This window comes from Equus quagga, chromosome 8, assembly GCF_021613505.1.
Source record: "Equus quagga isolate Etosha38 chromosome 8, UCLA_HA_Equagga_1.0, whole genome shotgun sequence".
NCBI classification, from domain to species: Eukaryota; Metazoa; Chordata; class Mammalia; order Perissodactyla; family Equidae; genus Equus; species Equus quagga.
In genome coordinates this window covers 121,180,921-121,200,714 of record NC_060274.1, presented here as the reverse complement: position 1 = coordinate 121,200,714, position 19,794 = coordinate 121,180,921, and the positions used below count along the sequence as shown (strand labels likewise).

The 19,794-nt window shown below is 43.7% G+C and overlaps 1 protein-coding gene across 3 annotated transcripts in view; it reads left to right on the top strand.

Moving 5' to 3' along the window:
* Positions 1 to 10,886: 10,886 nt before the first annotated feature.
* LOC124243231 (TRPM8 channel-associated factor 2-like) overlaps positions 10,887 to 19,794 on the top strand; it is a 28,966-nt gene continuing 20,058 nt past the window's right edge. For 2 of the 3 annotated variants that reach the window (XM_046668819.1, XM_046668818.1), the window contains exons 1-2: positions 11,126 to 11,276; positions 13,715 to 14,351. In XM_046668819.1, coding sequence (XP_046524775.1) covers positions 13,729 to 14,351 — 623 coding nt within the window. In that variant the 5' untranslated portion in view covers positions 11,126 to 11,276; positions 13,715 to 13,728. Of the gene's footprint in view, positions 11,277 to 13,714; positions 14,352 to 19,794 lie in introns of all 3 variants that reach the window. The other variant, XM_046668817.1, reaches the window with a different exon arrangement.

Genomic DNA, 19,794 nt, shown 5'->3' with positions numbered 1-19,794 from the left:
AAATCCTTCAGTGGTTTCATATTGACTAAGAAGCAGTCCAACCGAAACCCTTAAAATGGCTTACAAGGCCCTCAGGTATTTGGATCCACCTGATGTGTCCAGGCTCATCGTATCTCCCCATTACTCTCTAATTCTAGCCACACTAAATATCCTCCAGCTAGTCAAATATACCTCACCTTCTCTTGTTTTTACAGGTGTTCCACAAAAAGCAACTTCTGCCTCGGATCTCACCATGTGTCTATCATGGTGATTAAGTTTACTGTCTAGTAGGTTTTCAATGCATGTGGAGTGAATGAATGCCCACTAGGGTGCTGCATGAAGATTTCCAACTAATGTTCTTTCCAAGAAGGCATGTGATATTTGTGCCTATCCCAGGAAGCATTTCAAGACCATAATGGAGCCGTAAGCTTTCCTGCACTCCTATTCATTTGCCAGTTTTAATGTTTTACTCTTAAATGAGGCCAGGTGGTGTCAGAGAATTTTCCTCCACGTGTCAGCCTCCTTGGTACATTCTTTGCACTTTGCCTGAACATCATCATCTGTTTTCAGCTATTCTTTCTCTGTATTTGGGAGAAACAGTCAACTATCTAGTGGAAATCTCTGGGCTCCCAGGTTTCTTGTGTCCTGCTATTCCTAGTCTCTTGCCGGCCCTTCTTTACTGCATCAGTTTACTTTCTATTGTTGTCTAAGTCCCAAGGCCAGCAAGCTCTCTGATGAGTATCGGCCTTACAGCTAATCTTCAACAGCTGCATTTATTGGAAATCCGTCGTATCTCCCCTTCATGAGATCGATCTCTGATATACTTAGTCCCTAAACCAATGTCCCTTCCTGATGTTATAACCTCACCTAATGTATGTGCCTAGCAGGCCAATAGGTAACCAGATATGGCCTTAGATGTTGACTGTTTTTGCTGATGAAAGTAGCACACCCTGTCCCTTCTTTCAAGACTACTTCACTCCAATGTTCTATATTCCTTCAAAGCTTTTGGACCCCTGCTTTGCTTCCATTTTGAAAAGGATTTCCTTCTTTGACCCACATCGTTGGGGTCAGTCTTCCAAGTGTGGTAGAGAAGGTGCGGTGGGTGATTCTTAACTTTTCAGAGATCTTCTAACTACACACACACAAAAAACTCCACTAATTCAAGTGAGCTAATAGAAATGCTACTTATGCATTTGGATTCTTGTGCATTTGAATGCTATAAAGAAGAAGCATTTCTTTGGTTGGAAAGCTTGGGTGGTTTAAGTTATTGTCAATGTTCTGTCTTCTTGTTGGGTGGTTCATTATATTAGAAATAAATAGAATAAATGAATGAGTAAATTAAAAACAAGGTATATACATTGACCAGTGATGACAGTATTAGGAGCCAAGGATTATGTTAATACAGATGTATGCAATTGAGGGCCATTAAAGTGTTCTATTCACCTGAACTAAAGAAACTCAAACATATATAACTATTTAAGAAATATGTACGTGTAAGTACTAAAAATTTCTTTCCATGAACTACCTAAATTTTGACATATAACTCACTTTCACAGATTGCCAAAATTATTTAGTATAATTTGAGATCTGAGATAGTGCCGAAAGGGTGGGAGGACAAAAAAAGAGGGCAAAATGATCAAACGTACAATGTAAAAACAGATCAAGGGGTCCAGCAAAGGCCCCACAGGGCAAAGACATGTGCCTTTCCTCAACACAACCTGTGTCCAGGGCCCAAGTACACACAGTAGGCTGTACCTGTGCCTGGTCCTGATCTGTGAAGTATGTGCGTTAAACAGGAGCCAAGAACCTGAAAAGAGGTCATAAACTCTTCCCTACCCGCCATCAAGGTAATAGGGATGGGAGAGGCAACTCTCCCAAACTGTTAAAAAGGAAACAATAATAAGCCTTAATTAAGGCTGTTGACATTTAATCACAGGACAGTTGGCACTATGAGCTTGTTTATTGGGAACAAACTTAAAGCAGGCTTAAATCTCAGGTCCTCATAAGAAACTCTGAGATCAACTATCAAGGGGCAAACAGCTGACTCAATGTCAGTGATGTTGGAATGAGTTTAGGATAAAGCCCAGTGGATCTCTGGTACTGGATAAAGGAGGGCTTTTAATGGGATGAGGAGGAGAGGATATCCTCAGGGATAACAGATGATGTTATTAATGCCCTCCAGCCAAAGACCGCCAGGAACATCCTGTAGTAGAACAAGTTGGATTTATTTCTCATTTCAGCTCAGGGAAAAACCTCACACCCCAGGCAGCTGAGAGCATGCAGTAAAAGGGTGTTAAAAAGAACCTATTATAGGATTTGGGCTTTGGGTGGATAAATTTGGGGAGGGTCTGAGGAAATAAGGCTTTGTTCTGGATTGGATGCTGTCAAGACGCAAAGGCAATTCTATGATTATCTCAGTAAATCTCATCTATAAGGAGGGCTGACTAAAGGTGTAATGGTTTTTCTAAAAAAAGCAGCAGTTACCTTAGACAAGAGAGAGGGATGTTTGGTAATTTGTGGCTGCCCAGAGACCTTGTTTTTGTCTCACTTTATCGTGGTCTCAGAGTCACTTTGTCTGAGGTTGGTGTTCTGTGAAATTATGTACAAGAGGAGAACAACATGGCCCAGCAGAGAGTATCAGACAAGTTCCTGGATCGCAGGGGCTGCTTTTTTTCCTTTCTCATTCTGAAAGAATAGAGGAAGAGCCATTGTTCCTCTCACAGAAGATTAAAATCTGCACTTCTCTTGACTGAGCATAATGGAAAAATTGAGGAAAAAAGTGAATATTGCAAGGTACACAAGAGGTACCCAGGGAAAGGATGGGTCCCTAATGATCCCCTAGACTTGGTAGACGTCTTGGTTGTAATCCAAAATGAAGACGAGACCTTGTATCAATACTTATGTGTCACTTCGTTATTGTCTGAAAGTCCCCAAATCCTTCTGAAACGTACATTCCCTGAGCCATTCCTAGGAGGAAGAGGAAGTAGGAATTAGGGTAACAGGTTGCTTTTACCTAGGAGGAGTAACTATATACCTCCACAATCTGTGTAAGTGCACTTGCTAACTGCTATAATTGGGCCACACAGATGGAATTAAAATTTAAAACGGAAACTGAGAGATGCCTCCATTAGATATATAGTTCTTTGATGAAAGGGATAGCATAAACCATTTTTGCCAGTGCTCAAACTTCCCCCATTGAATTTATGATCTCTGTGAGATAGGAGATTAAGGTAGTAAAGTTCTGTGGCCTCACCCAGATTTTAAATATTTTTTTCTTAGCACAAAACTAGATGAAGCCCCTAGAAAATACTTTCCCAAGTTAAGTTAAAGTCCTTCCTGTTTTATCTGCCCTCTTTTAAAAATCTTTCATAACATGTTTCTTAAGTATTCATAAAATCATAAAATTTTGGCTTCTGTAAGATGCATATCCCACATTTGGGCATCATCTTCCAGTCTAGTTATCAAGTCACTAAAAAGTTTACTTAATAAGAATTTCTTGAAAACCTCCTACAACACTAGTTATTGTTATAGGATCTGGAAATATAAGATAAACATAATAAAGCTCCTACCATCAAAGTGTTTATGTTCCAGTTTGAACATAAATGAAAAACAAACATATATCAGGTATGATAAGTACCTTGAAGGTGTATAAAACTAAGAAGTGATGGGGAAGAGAGAGTTCTGGAGTAGGGGACTAGACAAGGGGTATATTTGCTATTTTATGTAGGGAGGAAAGCTGCTCTGATAAAGTGACGTTTGAGCAAGTTCTTGAAGAAAATGATGGAGCCAACCAGGCAGATAATTTAAGGCAAAGAGTAAAATGATACCCAGCCTGTTGAGAGCAGCATGACAGACATGAGTTTCATCCCTGTAATAGTCAGTAGCTACTTTCTCAGATGTAACTCTAGATCACAGATTTCTGACCTTAACCTTCTGATAGGAGCCATTTACCTAACAGAAACTCACAACTTGTGGATCTCTCTCCTCAAACTTCAAAGTGAAGGCACATTTCACAGTAAATTTTGCAGCTTCTCCCCCCTTGAAATTTTTCTATACAAAGTAAAGGGGGCTCTTCTCAGTGGCTGCTGTGGCCTCTACCAAAGGTACTGAATGGAGATATGACTATTCTTTTATATACTCATTTCTGGGCCTCTGATAGATCCAGTAACAAATGAAATTTGGAACCAAATTCATAAGGAGAAAATTGATCTGGAAACAACTGACTAAATTTGGACAGCAATGAAAGTTTTAGTCTCATATATTGATGTCCATCAGGACAAATCTGTAGAGAGTAGTGGGAAACTTAGACTCAGTTATTCTTGGCTTCCCACTCCACATCCTCCTTTCCCCCATTAAGCTGAATGATGTCCATTCGACCTCAACACTAAAAGACCCTTTAGATCACAAGTCTCAATATAAAACGGAAAGCCTTGAGAAGGAAGACCTTGATGTCACAGGAACTTTGGAATAAATCAGTTTGGAAATAATTGTTTACATTTGCAGAAAACAATAAAAAATAATGTTACTGGCCCCATAGGACTAGGAACTTTGACAAACTCTTTCTCTATAGGAATGTTGTAGAGACACTGGCCTTCCATGACTCCCAATTGCCATATGTTAGCCCCTCTGGCATCTTGATATCTGCAACCCTTGTGAGTTTGTGCCTGAAGATACATAAACCACACTGGTGTGGGTGCAATTATAGGAAATTGGATCTGTTCTGTGCCTACCGAGGGGTCTGATATTTCAGAGCCAGAGGAAAGACATCCACTCTAAGACTTGGGCTGTCAGCTCCACTTGCTCCTGGTGACTGAAGTCTTCAGTACAAAACCAAAGTCTGTATCTGACTTGGAGATGGGAGGAATTTAGAAATGTAAGAAGACCCCTATCGTTCCTTACTGGAGGAAGAAAGTTTCAGCATGGATCACCCTGGAGTGGTAATGCTATGTTCCAAGACGTCCCCTGTGATTGGAATATTACTGGCTCCTACCACATATGCTCCACACACTTATGATCCAAAAAGAAAATATAGACCCAGGTTAATTTCACAGGTACACCAAAAGAGAATTTAAAAGCTTGTATAACTCTGAGTTGGGGCTGGCCACATGTCAAGAGAACAGCAAACTCCAGCTTCACTGCTTTAAATAAATAGGCAGGCAGGAACTTGCCCTTGGAGATAGACCATGCTATAATTTGAATAAAGGTTATCATACATGCACTAAAGAATGAAAAATGTAGGGGCCAGCCTGGGACATAGTGGATAAGTTTGCACACTCTGCTTCGGGGGCCTGGGGTTCGCAAGTTCAGATCCCAGGCCTGGACCGACACACCACTCATCAAGCCATGCTGGTGGTGTCCCACACACAGAAAAATAAAGATTGGCACAGATGTTAGCTCAGGGCCAATCTGCCTCACCAAAAAAAGAAAGAATAAAAAATGTAGCTGATGAGGCTTTCACAAATACTCTCAAGTTAATTACTTTGCCCTTTACTCCCACTACAACACAATTTCAATAAATACATTTGAGCATTTTAACGTAAGGAGATAAAATTATAATAGTACTTGTGTTGACCCAAATCCTCCAAGAGGCAGAAGCCAAGATGTGATCAGATGTAAAGAGACTAAGGGAAACACCTATGAGAGAAAATGGAGAGGGACCCAGAGGAGGGTGGGAGAGCCATCAGACTGTGATGTAGGTTTAACCTTGTGAAGCAGAGAGTGGAGGAAGGAAAGGCTTACACTGCAATGTTGGGTTCAGAAAGTTGGCCAAGGCCAAGAGAGAGTCCTTGAGCCAAAGTCACTCATCAGAAGAGTCCTGTGTCTTCCAAGAATGGGGCTGCCTTAGTACCTCTGCCATTCTTAATCACGGGCCAGGAGAAGCCCCTGGGCAGCATGGCCTTGGCACCAAGGATTCCATAGGGCACCACCTGGGGCCGTCTGTCAATTACATACCCGCTCCCTGAGTTGGAGATCTAAGCAGAGCATTTTCACGGCCACCAGAGCACTTATTCTTAAAACAGCTGTAGACACCTGTTCTGGATCATCTTAAATAGTGACTTAGTAAACCTCCCCAGTGACTCATACCAGTAAATGCACATAGCTGGATTCATCCACCTCTATTCCTAAATTAGAAGGTGCTTAATCCTTTCTAGATTCTTGAGGCCCCTCAAGGAAAGGATATATAGGACCACATTAAATTTAACTCGTAACTAAAAATAATTGAAGGAGACCTGTGACTGTTGATGCTCGCAGATAACTGGAAAGCATATGTATGAAGTAACCCTTGCATTTTGCTTCATGAAAAACTAGAATTACTGCAGGGATTTCCCTTTATTTGACAAAAATGGATGATGTACCACTGGTAACAATCACAATTCTGTTATTCTGCATATGCCTCTTGCATATGCTGGACAATTATCCATCATAGTGTTTACATTTATTATGGATAACTCAGAAAGTTGCTGTGCAAAAGGTATGGATTAGCATGCTTGCCTTAAGCTAATACATATCTATCCTTGGAACTGAAGATGACTTCATTGTCCCCTGAAAATGGGGAAAGGTGGATTATCGGAGCAAAATTTGGATTTGGTTAGAAAGGACAGCGGAGGTGGGGTAGGACATAAATGTTGAGGAGGTAATCTCAGTGTTTCCCACATGGCATTTCTTAAAAACCTTCCTCCAGACTATAGACTACAATCCAAACTCCTTAGTATGACAGCTAAACTCCTTCAAAACCTGGCCCAAATGCCTCTTTCAGAGCCAGCACTGTGCAAGTCCTGTTAACAAGTTTCAGGCACAATCAACATTTAGTCTTTCTCTAATCAAGCTTTTCACATTCACGTCCCCATGCTGTAGACTATGATAGAGCCTCATCTTCTGTGCCCTCCACTCTTCTCTGCCCACAAAGATCACATATATTTCTCAGAGCTGTTTTACTGTCATTTTCTCTGTAAGTTCATCTCTGATATCTTGATTAGAAATAATTGCTTCCTCCTTTCTGTTCCCTCACACTTAATTTGCAGTCAGTTTTGGCACTTACATAAATCCATCTGATGCTACAGTTGTCTCACATTTCCTCTCCTCTGTAGACTTACTGACAGTAGTATCATCTCCATGTCCCGGAGTGCCTCATAGGACATGTGCCCAGTGAGAACGTACTGACTCTCATGGAGTAGTCTGTTTTCTCCTAGGTGGGAGGAAGGATCTGAGGTCTGCACAGGAGCAATGACTCTTTAGTCAGTCCCATGTGGGTCACCATCTGTCACTTCCTAGGTTTTTAATGGACCTTTACACTGTGCCCTCGGTTGTTTGGTTTCCATTCTTCAGTCAACTCCTGCTCCCAAATGCAGGTACCTTCGTGATGGCAGGTCTGCTTCTGCTCTCTGACCCAGGAAAAATCACTTTTGTGGGAAGCCCTTTCTTCTATCAACACCAAAGTACTCTCAGGAGTGTTCTAGAACAATAGTAGTACTTTACATAAAGAGTGAGATTGCCATAGGTAAAGACTCATTAAAACCCAAGAGCACAAACACACAAAAGAGACTCTGAATTCAGCATTTGACATGGAACTTTCCTGACCACTTCATCAGTGTCTCTCTTCCATTTTGCTTCCCGAAGTTCTGTTGTTTCCTAGTATGAAATTCTGATAGGTCTTATCCAAAGTACCTCCCTTGTGTAGGCTTCTCCTTGCTCTTTCTTTCTGAAACCTGACTGCATTTGGTCCTCTGCCAAACAGGTTTCCAGTAGGCCCTGAAAGACTCAGTTATCTACTCACTAATTCAACGGACATCTCTTGAACATTCACTATATACATGTTAATTTATTTAATATATATTTATGTATTTATTAAGAAACTAAAGCTTACTGCATGCCACGAATGAAACCAGGAGGAGGACCAAATGGTGGGCAAGGGGGAGAGACTCTACACTCATAGCATGAGAGCCTATGAGAGAGACCAACATCAATCAAATGATCACACAAATACATGTAAAATTACCTCTTGGATAAGAACTAAGCAGCAGAGGGATTTGGTGTAGTCAGGAGGAGGATTTGGTGTAGCCTGGAGACTAGGAAAGTCTTTTCTAGGGAAGCAATGACTGAGCTAAGATAAGAAAAAAGAGTCATTTTCTAGGAGAAGGAAATTTCCCTTTGGTAGCAAGGAGTGTTGCACATTGAGTAAACTTAAAGAAAACCCATGGAGCTAGAGTCCTGGGAGAAAAGAGGAACCACAGTGTTAAATAAGGCTGGAGACCTAAGTGGGCTGGAGACATCAGAATGAACACTAACTGCAGCGTCAAGAGTGGACTAGAAATGGTATGGGGCGGGTGCAGTGAGCTCAGTGGGGGCCATTGCAGTAGGAGAGATGCCCAAGGTTTGATATAGGGCAGAGGTGTGGAAATGGGACAAAAGATTTTCAAGAGATAGATAGTAGGACCTGGTGAGAGTTCAGTTCTAAGAAGGATGGATTGAGGAATGGACAGCACAGCCCATGGCGGGTAGGACATGGGACTTCCCGAGGGTGTGGATTGACTCTGTGCTGGAGCCGCCAATGCCCTGCTTCTTAGTTATGGGTATCACCTAGAATAAAATTTTAGTGATTTTAACCTGCGATATTATTAACTTCTCCTAGCCAAAATGGTATGTGACTATTTCTTCCCAGAAACATTTATGTTTTCCTTTGTTTTTAATGATACAAACAGTACAAGTTAGGAACTACAGAAGATGAAAAGGAAAAGTGCTTTTTTCCATTCACAAACACCCTGGGATCAGTTATCAGAGGCAACTCCAGTTACCAAGTTCTTCTGACATCCTTCAAGACATTTTCTATGCCTTTACACACACACACACAGAGGCTATGTGTCTGCATATTAACTATATTAATGAGATAATATGCACACTAACCAACACATTTTAAACGTTAAACTTGAACTTTTCCACACTAGGACTTACAAATTTACTTCATTTCTTTTAACAATTGGAAAGTATTCCATTGTATGATGTATCTTAATTTAACCACTAACTTACTGGTAGTTAGAACTTATTCATTAGGTAATTTTGAGTTGCCTTTGGCTTAAATAACAGAAATTTATTTTCTCATAGCTCAAGAGGCTGGACATCCAAGATCAAGGTGTCAGCAGGGTTGATGTCTCCTGCGGCCTCTCCTTGGCTTGTGGACACTCACCTTCTTGCTGTGTCCTCACGTGACTTTTCCTCTGCGTGCAGGGGCATCCCTGGTGTCTCTTCCTCTTCCTACAGGGACCAGTAATAGTGGATTAGGACCCCACCTCATTGGCCTCATTTTAATTTAACCACTTCTTTAAAGATCTCTCCAAATACGGTCACATTCTGAAGTGCTGAGGATTGGGACTTCAACATACGAATTTTGGGGGTGACATAATTCAGCCAATAACAAGAAGCGTTTCACAACGTATTAAAATAAATATCAGCACTTCATTCCTGGTTCCCCCATTCTCAAAGAAAAAAACAAACTGCTTTAAAATGCTGATAGTCTATTTTGGTAAAGTTCCAAAGAGAAATATAGCAACAATATCTCATTATGTTAGTTTAAGAGAAAGGAGTGAAAATGAAGGATCAGTCAGCACTGCCAACTCTGCGCTTACGGTAAGGAGGTAAGAATGGAGTCTGGACTCGGGAAGGAGTCCACTGGTGACCTTGGGGAGGAAAAGAAGGGGAAGAAGCAGAAGCTGGACTGCCGAGGTTTGGACCTCATTCTTGGCAAAGGACAGGGTGAATTGCAGGGAAGAAATGACCTGTTCTATACAAAGAGGCAAGAAACAGAGTGTAACCACAGTATATTTTTAGTCTAGAAAAGAAACCAGAAGGAAATAAAAAACAAAAATACAAAAGCAGCAGGCTGGCCCTGTGGCCTAGTGGTTAAGTTCCCTGCTCAGCTGTGGCGCCCCGGAGGGGTTCACAGGCTCAGATCCTGGGCAGGGACCTAGCACTGCCAGTCAAGCCACAGTGTGGCAGCATCCCACGTAAAGTGGAGGAAGATTAGCACAGATGTTAGCTAAGAGGCAGTCTTCCTCAAGCAAAAAGAGGAGGATTGGCAACAGATGTTAGGTCAAGGCCAATCTTCCTTACAAAAAAGAAAAGAAAAATACAAAAAGAGAGGGAACTGGACAGCAAGATCCTGGAGGAGATGCTTGTTATTTTGATAAAGAGAATGGGCTGGAGTCCTGGTGAAGAGCCTGGCCTTGACAATCCCCCGTCCCCCAGGCAAGAGAGAATGAAGAGTCTGCTCCGTGTTAAAGTTCAGTAAGGCTGTGACAATAAATGCTGCTTTTAAATAATGCTTATAAAGGGAAAGTCATGAACTTTTTAAAACAATAGATACATCGGATAACTTCATAAACAGTGTGATAACTCACATGCATAAACAGCGGCAGTCCCAAAGGTGGCTTTAGAAAAAAGGGATTTAAAACCCCCTTCTCCATAATCACGCTCAAGTCCTAACACTCATCTCCCTACGCTTTCCTGTATCCTCTCTCTCCTCCTAAAAACAAAAAACAAAACAAAACTCTATCCATGTAAAAACAGCGTATCTGCTGTGCAAAGCTGTGCAAAATCAGATTCGCGGCAAATCTCGTACTCCTCCACATTGATTTTCACCAACCCACCTCTCTTCGGGAGAAATTCAAGCAGCAGCTACTCTATCGCTTTAGCTGTAACTTCACCAGCCTGCATGGACGCGTCTGTCCGGTGATGCACCCGGCCAGACCCAGTTCTGTGGCTTGAGCTCCACCCACCTCGGCGCATCTTCCCCGTCACGGGGTGCATGGTCTGGCGCTGACCACCAGGGGGCAGTCCCTCAACGCAGGAGCCGCCGGGCGACGGTGAAGCGGCAGCGGCCGTTCCCGGGCGCCGCACCCCAAGGCCGGAGGGGAGGGAGCCTGATTCCACGCGGGGCCGCCGCAACCCCTCGACCTTGAGTTACGTTGTTGTTGGGGGTTTGTCTGCCCCGAATCTGGTTTACTGGAGACTTGTCACCAAGTGTGACAGCAACTTTGCCGAGCTCCCTCTCGCAGGTTCTTCCAGGAAACGTTGGAGAGTCTGGGAGAACCGGTTTCGGCCCCGAGCTCCGCAGACCGATGGATTTCCTCCCGGGAGCGCGGGCCGCCCAAGGCCCCAGGTGCTGCCGACCGGGGTGGGGCCGCAGGGAGGAGGCTCCGGAGAGCGGTCGCCCCGGGACCGCCCCGCCCCGCCCCGCCCCGCCCCCGGCGCTCAGCGGAAGCCCCAGTGCAGCAGGCAGCCCCGCGGACCCCGGCGGCCCGAGCGTGAGTTTTCCAATCCCGGCGCGTCCGTGGGGTGAGGGTGGGGGGGGGGGTGGGGGTGAGGGTGGGGGTGAGGGTGGGGGTGGGGGTGGGGGTGGGGGTGGGGGTCGAGCACCTGGCGACACTGGTGCGCCCCGAAGTGTCAGACGCGTGCTCGGGAACGTTTCCGGAATCGGGGTGTTTGTCTCTTCTTGAGAGAGATGCCCAGGTTTTTGTTTCTTTTCATTTCGCCAGTTTGGCGCTGTTTGCTATTTGTCTGAAAACCCTTTTCTGTCGCCTCCTTGAACTTCGTGCATCAGGAATTTGACAAAGATGTGTGCGTGTGTCTGCGCGCGCACTCCTGTTTATAGAAAGTTGTGAGTCAGTGTTCCAAGCACATGTTACTCATCTCCTGGGTTTTTTGCTTGTTTTTCCTGTAAAACTAGGGAGACCCAGATTAGCCAAAGACTTCCCTTGTCATCTCAGATAGTTAGCAGGTCTTGGCCCCAGGCTTCCTGACCTCTCGCCTGCTCCTTCTGCTTTCCTAAATCCTAAGGCTGGGGTCATTCACCCACAAGCTCCATGCTCCAGCTGGGGTTGGCTCATTTTTGTGAATTCACTTTCCTGGGGGCAATATTAAGAAAGAGGTGTTAGATCGGAAGGGAAGTTAAAGAGAAAAAAAAACGGGAGTTGGAATTTTCCAGGAAGTACAAGGCATGCTCTGGCATACCAAGCCTACTAGAGATTTTGTGGAGAATGTAGCAGGAAAAAAGTCTAGAAAACAATGGCGAGTGCAGACCCTGGAGGCCTTCAAATCCAGAGTAAGGCGCTCAGCTTTTACCTTATGGGGGGTGGATGAAGTTTGAAGGAAGAGAAGTGAGTAGGATGTCTTGAGGAAGATTGGAGATGAGAATGCATCCTGGCGACTAAAGCCAGATTGTTTTCCTCAAGGGATGAATGTAAACTGAAGGTGCAGATGTTTGAGAGCTTAGGTGAAAGAAAGTGGACAAAATGAGGTGGCTGACCGGGTGTGCAAACAGGAGAGAGGAAGGAAGGAGGCGATTGTAGCCAACACTTCAGTATCTGTTTGGGTTGAGATTCTTCCCCAAAGAAAAGCCTGGTAGAAGGACGTGAGTGTGGGCAGTTGTTCTAATGGGAACTGCGCCCAGAAACCAGAGTGAGGAAGTGGAGAGGACTAGACAGGAATGAGGGAAAGTCCCTGGTCCCTGAAGGAAGGGCATGTTGCCGAGCTGTTTACCACTGTGGGCAACTGGAGCTCAGTTCCTCCAAGGACCCTCTGAGGAGCTCTAGGATGCACCTCAGGACAGCCGTGTGGCGTTTAGCCCTGTCACCTCCACTGGGTGAAACTTATCCAGGCATCAGTTCACGGCCACCTGGGCTGCCCCTCTGCACCTGCGGAGGTAAGAAGGCGTCCAGGGCTCGGAAAGTCCTCCACAGCAGCCACTAAAGTCAGAGGTGGGCCAAGGGGGAGTGGCACAGGCACCCAGAGCATCTACTGCCTGGCCCTTGTCACTTGGGGAAGCTAGAAAGAGCAGCAAAGGGACAGGCACTTGCATTTTCTTAGTGATCACTGTGTACCCAGCCCAGGGCAGGGTGCTCTTACATGCATTCTCTTAATCTTGAAAAACAATCGTCCAAGGGATATATTGGTCTCTTTTTATAAATGGGGAAACTGCGGCTTAAGGAATTTATCCAAGAGGAGCTGCTTTGAAACAGTGAGCTTCCTTTTAGGCACACCAAATTTTAGAAGACCCCGGGAAACCACAGAATGCTACTCAGGTAGAGGTGGGAAACTCCCCAGTTAGGCAGATGTGATAAACTGGGAGGCATTGCCAGCTCATTTAGTCAAAGCTGTCAGAACAAATGCTGTTTTTGAAAGGTCACCTGACCTTTTTGTCCAAAGAAATAAAATACTAAGTCAACTCCGCCACGGCAGCTCTCACCTTCATCTACCCAGCCCTGCAGACCCCGGCCTCCCTCACCCCTCCCAGGCCCTGCTCCTCCTGCTCCGTTCTCCCAGGCACCCTGGCGCTTCTCTCTGTTGGAGCGCTCTTCTCCCGTAGCGTTTCAGGGCTCAACTTCAATGTCCGGTTTCAGCTTCAATGTCGCTTTCTCAAAGAGGCCTTTTCTGTCACCCCGTCTAAAGTAATTTTCCAGTGACTCCATTAGCACATCACTATGTTTTCTTTTTATCATAACAATTATTAATTGCTGTATTTTGCTTATCTTTTTATCTTCCTATTTATTTATTGTCCTTCCCTTTCTAAAATATTAGATTCCTATAACCGAGGACCTTGTCTGTTCTGTTCCTTGCTGTACCCCCAGTGCTTGGCACACAGTGGGCCCAATAAGTGGTTTTTGTCTGAATGCATTTAGCTGTTTGTGTTTTCACTCATTGCTTCATCTGTTGTGACCAAGCTGTTCTTTTCTTTCCTCTACAGCAGGTGATTGAACCATGGCGACAACTCCCGCTACTGCTTTCGAGGCCCTCATGAATGGAGTGACAAGCTGGGATGTCCCCAAAGACCCCATCCCCAGTGAACTCCTTCTTATTGGAGAGGCTGCCTTCCCAGTGATGGTGAATGACAAGGGCCAGGTCCTCATTGCTGCCTCCTCCTATGGCCAAGGCCGCCTGGTGGTTGTGTCCCATGAGGGCTACCTACTGGATGCCGGCTTGGCCCCATTTCTTCTCAATGCAGTGGGCTGGCTCTGTCCCTCCCCTGGGGCTACCGTTGGAGTGCACCCATCCTTGGCATCACTAGTAAACATCCTGCAGGCCTCTGGGGTTGAGGCACAGAGTCAGCCAGAACTGGGAGATGCCCTGGGGGTTTACTGCATCAGTGCCTACAATGACAGCATGACTCCAGAGCTGATCCAGTTTGTGAAACGTGGAGGGGGCTTGCTCATTGGGGGCCAGGCCTGGTATTGGGCCAGTCAGCACGGCCGTGACAAGGTGTTGTCCAGGTTCCCCGGGAACCAGGTGACCAGCGTGGCTGGAGTGTACTTCACCGACACCTATGGGGACAGAGGCCGGTTCAAGGTCTCTAAGAAGGTGCCCAAGATCCCACTCCACATCAGGTGAGTGGTGTTTCCCTACCAGGAATCTGACCCATGTCACCAATACATTTGATCCCCCCTTCAGTGAGCTGCTATTTTAATACACATGATTTTCCACTCCCTTTTGGAACCAGCGCAAATCAAAAATAAGATAATTAAAATGCACCGAGGCCCAAGAGGGGCTGGGTCCTCAGAGTACAAATAAGGTACCCAGACCAAAAAGCTTGACTCCTCTTTTCTCCTCTACGCCATACTCAGTGGATCAGCCAAGCCTGTTGGGTCCAGAATCTAACCTCCAGCTCTACTGCTGTCAGCCTAGTCTGAACCATCGGCATCTCTCATTTCTCATGTCAGTAGCCCCCTGATTCGTCTCTTGCCTCCTACAGTCTGTTCTTCGCCATCAGTCAAAGAATTTCTTTTGAAATAGAAGTACCTCATGTCAATCCTCTGTAGAGAATCCAAAATGCCTTCTCATCTCACGATGAATTAGATTTAAAGCTCCACCCATGGATTACCAGTCACTTATATTCCAGTGGAGAACTGGGCAGTTATGGAAACAAATAGGCACATCCTCTAGCAAATATTGATAGGGCTGTAAGGAAAGTAAAGCAGGATGAGCTGATAGATTGATGGGAGGGATGGAGGACATTTTATTTAGGACCATCAGGGAAAGCTTATCAATCAGGCCTAGTCAGGATGAGTTGGTGTTTCAGATAGAAGGGGTTTAATATACAGAATTGACTAAACAGGCGGTGCAAGGGCTGAAAACCCACACAGGACACAGCACGGTAACTGAGGGGTTAGCAACACCAGGATGGACAGAAGGACGTGGTGGTGTTACTGGAGCCCAGGTGCTGCAGCTGTCTGGTGGAAGCTGGTGCCATGCTAGGCCTGTCCAGCAGGAGTTGGGACCAGATGGAGGGGCTGTCTGGTGGGACCTGGAGTCTCAGAGAAGACACAGTGATTGCCAGAGACATAGCTTGAAGAGAGAAAGACACATATCGGCTCCTCCTTCCTTCTTGCCTTCAGTCTTGTACCTCTGCCTGCCATGAGCCGAGCCCACCAGAAGCCAGGGGGCCAGGGAGCCTGGGAAATACACAGAGTGTGACAGACAAGAGGAGGGAGTAGATATTTGTACAAACAAACAAATGGCCTTCTCTGGTCAGGTGTCATTTGGAAAGAGAGCTGAAAGAGAGGGGATGAGCCAGCTGGACATCTGTGGAAAGAGGATTCCAGGCAGACCAAGGAGGAAGGGTGAACGCCTGAAGCAGAAGCCCGCTTGGTCCTTTCCAGGAATGTCAGTGATGCCCATGTGGTTGGAGCTGAGTGGATGAGGGCTGGGGTGGTAGGAGGTGAGGTCCTTTAAGAGCTGGTTGTCCGTGGGTGGAGCTTATTTGTAGTGGAGAGCAGGAGTTTAATTTTGGAAATTTGGGGTTTGAGATAACTTGTTAAATCAGTGACTAGTTGTGTCTGGCCACATGTAACAAGCCTTACTATGGTGGCTTGACCATGTAGGAGTTTCCTTGTCTTGTGTAACCTAAGTCCAGGTGGGTAGTCAGGCCTGTGGCAGTGACTCCCTGATGTCCCAGGTTCATTCATTCATTCTCTGTCCTTATCTCGCTCTTTGTCTCTCTACCACCTCACCCCACCCCCCCCTCATCGTGGCGTGTCACTTTTATCTTTATAGTTACAAGATTGCCACTACTACTTCAAGCACTGTAATTACACCTAGGCCAGAATAAGCTAGAATGGATAACACCTGCTGAATATGTCCCTTTTAACTCAGAAAATAATATATTTTCTGGAAGCCCTGATCATTAGATTTCCTAGTATATTTCGGTGGCCATAACTAGCTCACCTGGTCAACTTGAGCTGCCAGAGGGTCTGAGAGGCTAACTAGTTTTCATGGCAGTGGCGTCTCGGAGGAAATCAAGAGTCTGCTATAAGGAAGGGTATACCCATATTAAGTGAGCCCTGAGCCCCAAGCCCTGGTGCGCTTGGACTTCCTTCCCTCTGAGCAGGGTTGGGAGGTGACGGGTTCCTCAGAGACATCACGGTGGATCTCATTCACTCTAGCTTGTCTTTGATTCTAATTCTCAGGACAAACAGGTTAAGTCCCATCAGCCTAATTCCTCTTAATTGTTTGAAAGGACTCCTGTCAGCAAACTAAACCTGTTTTTCTTCCTCTGCACCTACATTTTTCACCTCTGTCACTGAATCTGAGGTATATTTTGTGTTTGTTTTAACTTTTTTTTTTTTTTGAGGAAGATTAGCCCTGAGCTAACTGCTGCCAATCCTCCTCTTTTTTTTTTTTTTTTTTTTTGCTGAGGAAGACTGGCCCTGAGCTAACATCCATGCCCATCTTCCTCTACTTTATATGTGGGATGCCTACCACAGCATGGCCTTTGCCAAGCCGTACCATGTCCACACCCAGGATCTGAACTGGAGAACCCTGGGCTTCTGAGAAGTGGAATGTGTGCACTTAACTGCTGCGCCACTGGGCCGGCCCCTGTTTTAACTTTTAATTATAGAAAACTCCAAACATACACAAAAGTAGAGAGAATAGTACAGTGAGCCCCCATGCAGCCATTACCCAACCTCATTCACAGCCAGCCCATAGTCAGTCTAATTTCATCTGTAGCCCCACCCCTGCATCGCCCCAGGTTATTTTGAAGCAAATCACAGACATCATATCATTCCATCTGTAAGTATTTCAATATGTGTCTCTAAAGATATAAACTCCTTTGAAAACGTAACTGCAAGACACTATTATCACACCTAAAATAATTAATAATTCCTTAATGTCATCATTCATTTACATGATTGTCTTATTTTTCTTCAAAGTTTGTTGGAATTTGTATTTATTAAAGCCCAAATATTTTGATTGCTTGATGTGACTGTTATGTCTCATATAATATGTGAGTTTCCTTTCCAACTCTTTCTATCTCTTGCTGGTTTTTTGTGGAAGAAAACAGGTACTTTGTCCTGAACAGTTACCTTCAGTCTGAATTTTGCTGATTGCATCCCTGTGGTATCATTGAATATATTCCTTTGTTCCCTATATTTCTTGTAAATTGGAAGTTGGGTCTAGATTCTGTGACAGGGATTGGCAAACTGTGGCCTGTGCACCAACCCCCTGTTTTTGTAAATAAAGTTTTTTTGGAACAAAAATGTGCACATATTGTCTGTGGCTACTTCTGAGCTTCAATGGTAGAGTTGAGTAGTTTCTGCAGAGAACATGTGGCCCACAGGCCTACGATGCTTATCATCTGGCCCGCTAAGAAAGGGTTTCCCACCCCCTGATTTAGAGGCTGGATCAGATTCATGTTTGCATTTTTTGCCTCCTTTATAGGTGGTAGTGTGTACTTCCACAGGATAGAACATAACGTTTCCTTTTCTCTGACTGTGATGTTAGCCGTCATTAATAATCTTTGCCTACCCCTAGATCTATTCATTCATTCGTGGTTATAAAATGGTGGATTTAAGATTCTAGCATTCCTTTTATTTATTATTTGGAATACTTCTTTATATAAAGCAAACTTCCCCTCATCAACTATTTGCTTACCCTGTAGTATAGTTTATATCAGGAAGGCAGGAGAAATTCTTGATTTTCCCTCTCCCTACTCCTTTTTTAACCAGTTTTCAAAATATTCAGTTGGATCCCTGGTATCTTCCAAAGGTCACCATAGTGTTTTAAAATTTTTTTTTAGTATCATTATGAACTCATGGATTGAGACACTCACATAATAAATGTGTCTCATTTATTATCTTTATCAATGCTAAAATCATCTTATGTTTGATTATCATGAGCCTATTCAAGTTGAATCCTGAATCTTTTTGACCCAACCTTAATAGGCTTCCTTGTTTTTTGGTATAACAAGGACTTTCAGTCTCATGTTACACATTTCCTGCCCCAGACCCAGGACCAACCATTTCCTCAAGGAGCCCTTATTTCTTTTAGTGGGAAATGGTATTTAGAAACCACAATCTGGGTGTTAGGGGTGCTCATACAGGGTTGATCATTGTTTTTAGGTCTGTTGAGTTGGCAGAGCTAAGAAGCAGGTATCTTTAAAGATAAATACATTAAGAGTTCATGCTGATACTTCAAATTCAAATTCCGGACTACAAGGTTTTATTTAATTTCAACAATCTTACATCTGTGTCTCTTCTTTTCCTATGATGAAAAATCCTAGTTCTGTAAGAAAGCAACATAATAACTCATTTGCTTTATCCTGCAATACACACATAACCGTTGTAAAATAACAGTACTACTACCAGCACAAAGATTAATTTCTGTTCTTTTTGTCCTTATGACATGTTTTATTAGATATGTAAAGTCAAATTGTCATCCTTTAAGGTCACTTAGAATAGCTCTTCTCTTTGTGGTTATACCATTAAGTGCATGCACCTGTAGATTCATTTGGTTGTTTTACTTTTGCTGTGTGGAATTGCTTTTGTAAATTAATTTTATTTTATAATTATGTAAAGTAGTTATGTGGATCCAAAGTAAAATCTTAAGAAGCCTATGTTCTATCCCTGTCCCCTTCATACAATTTCCTTCCTCTATCCCTTTTTTAAAAATTTATTTTTACTCCATTTTTTGTTTATATATAAACACACACACACTAGTGTCCTTTTCTTTCTTGGATAAGGCAGTAGTATACTATACATATTTTTCTCCACCTTACTTTTTCTACCTAACGTTATTTCCTAGATACGGCTCCGTAATAGTGTGTAGATTATGCACTATATATTCTATTATACTACAGTGTATAGATGCACTAAAGTTTATTCAGTTAGTTCTTTACTGACAGACATTTGAGGTTCTAGTATTTTTTTATTTTTCTAATAGTCTTACTATTACATATACACTGCAGTGAATACCTTTGTGCATATGTCTTCATGTTTTTTGCCATATCACTGGACATGGAATTGCTGAGACAAAGGAGAAATGCAAATGTAATTTTGCTGATGATCACCAAATTCCGCAGAATTGGGCTCCCCAGGAAGCCAACTCAGACACAGAGATTGTTGTGCAGGACGTTCTTAGGGAGTGTTCTCTGGATTAGCACCTGTGGGCAAGGGAAGGAAGAAGGACTGGACAGAAGGAGAACCTGGGCTGTGAGGCACACATTTAGTAGCAAATATTTTAAATAGTATTTTCACTGAGTAAAACACTGGGAGAACTGTAAGTGTCTATAAATGGAACACTGCTTAAATTATTATGGTATGTCCTCCAGCTATAGAGTGAATACTTATGCAGCCATTAAAATCATGTGTTCAAAGACTACTTAAAGGAATAAGAAAATATTCATGGTATAATAGACAAAATTAAGATAGAAAACTGTATTCCAATGATGCCAAATCTGTTAAAACATGTATGCATGTATACGTGGAATATAAAACACTGGAAGAAAGTAAAGTATTTATATGTGTCTCTAGTGATAGTTTGATATATAGGATT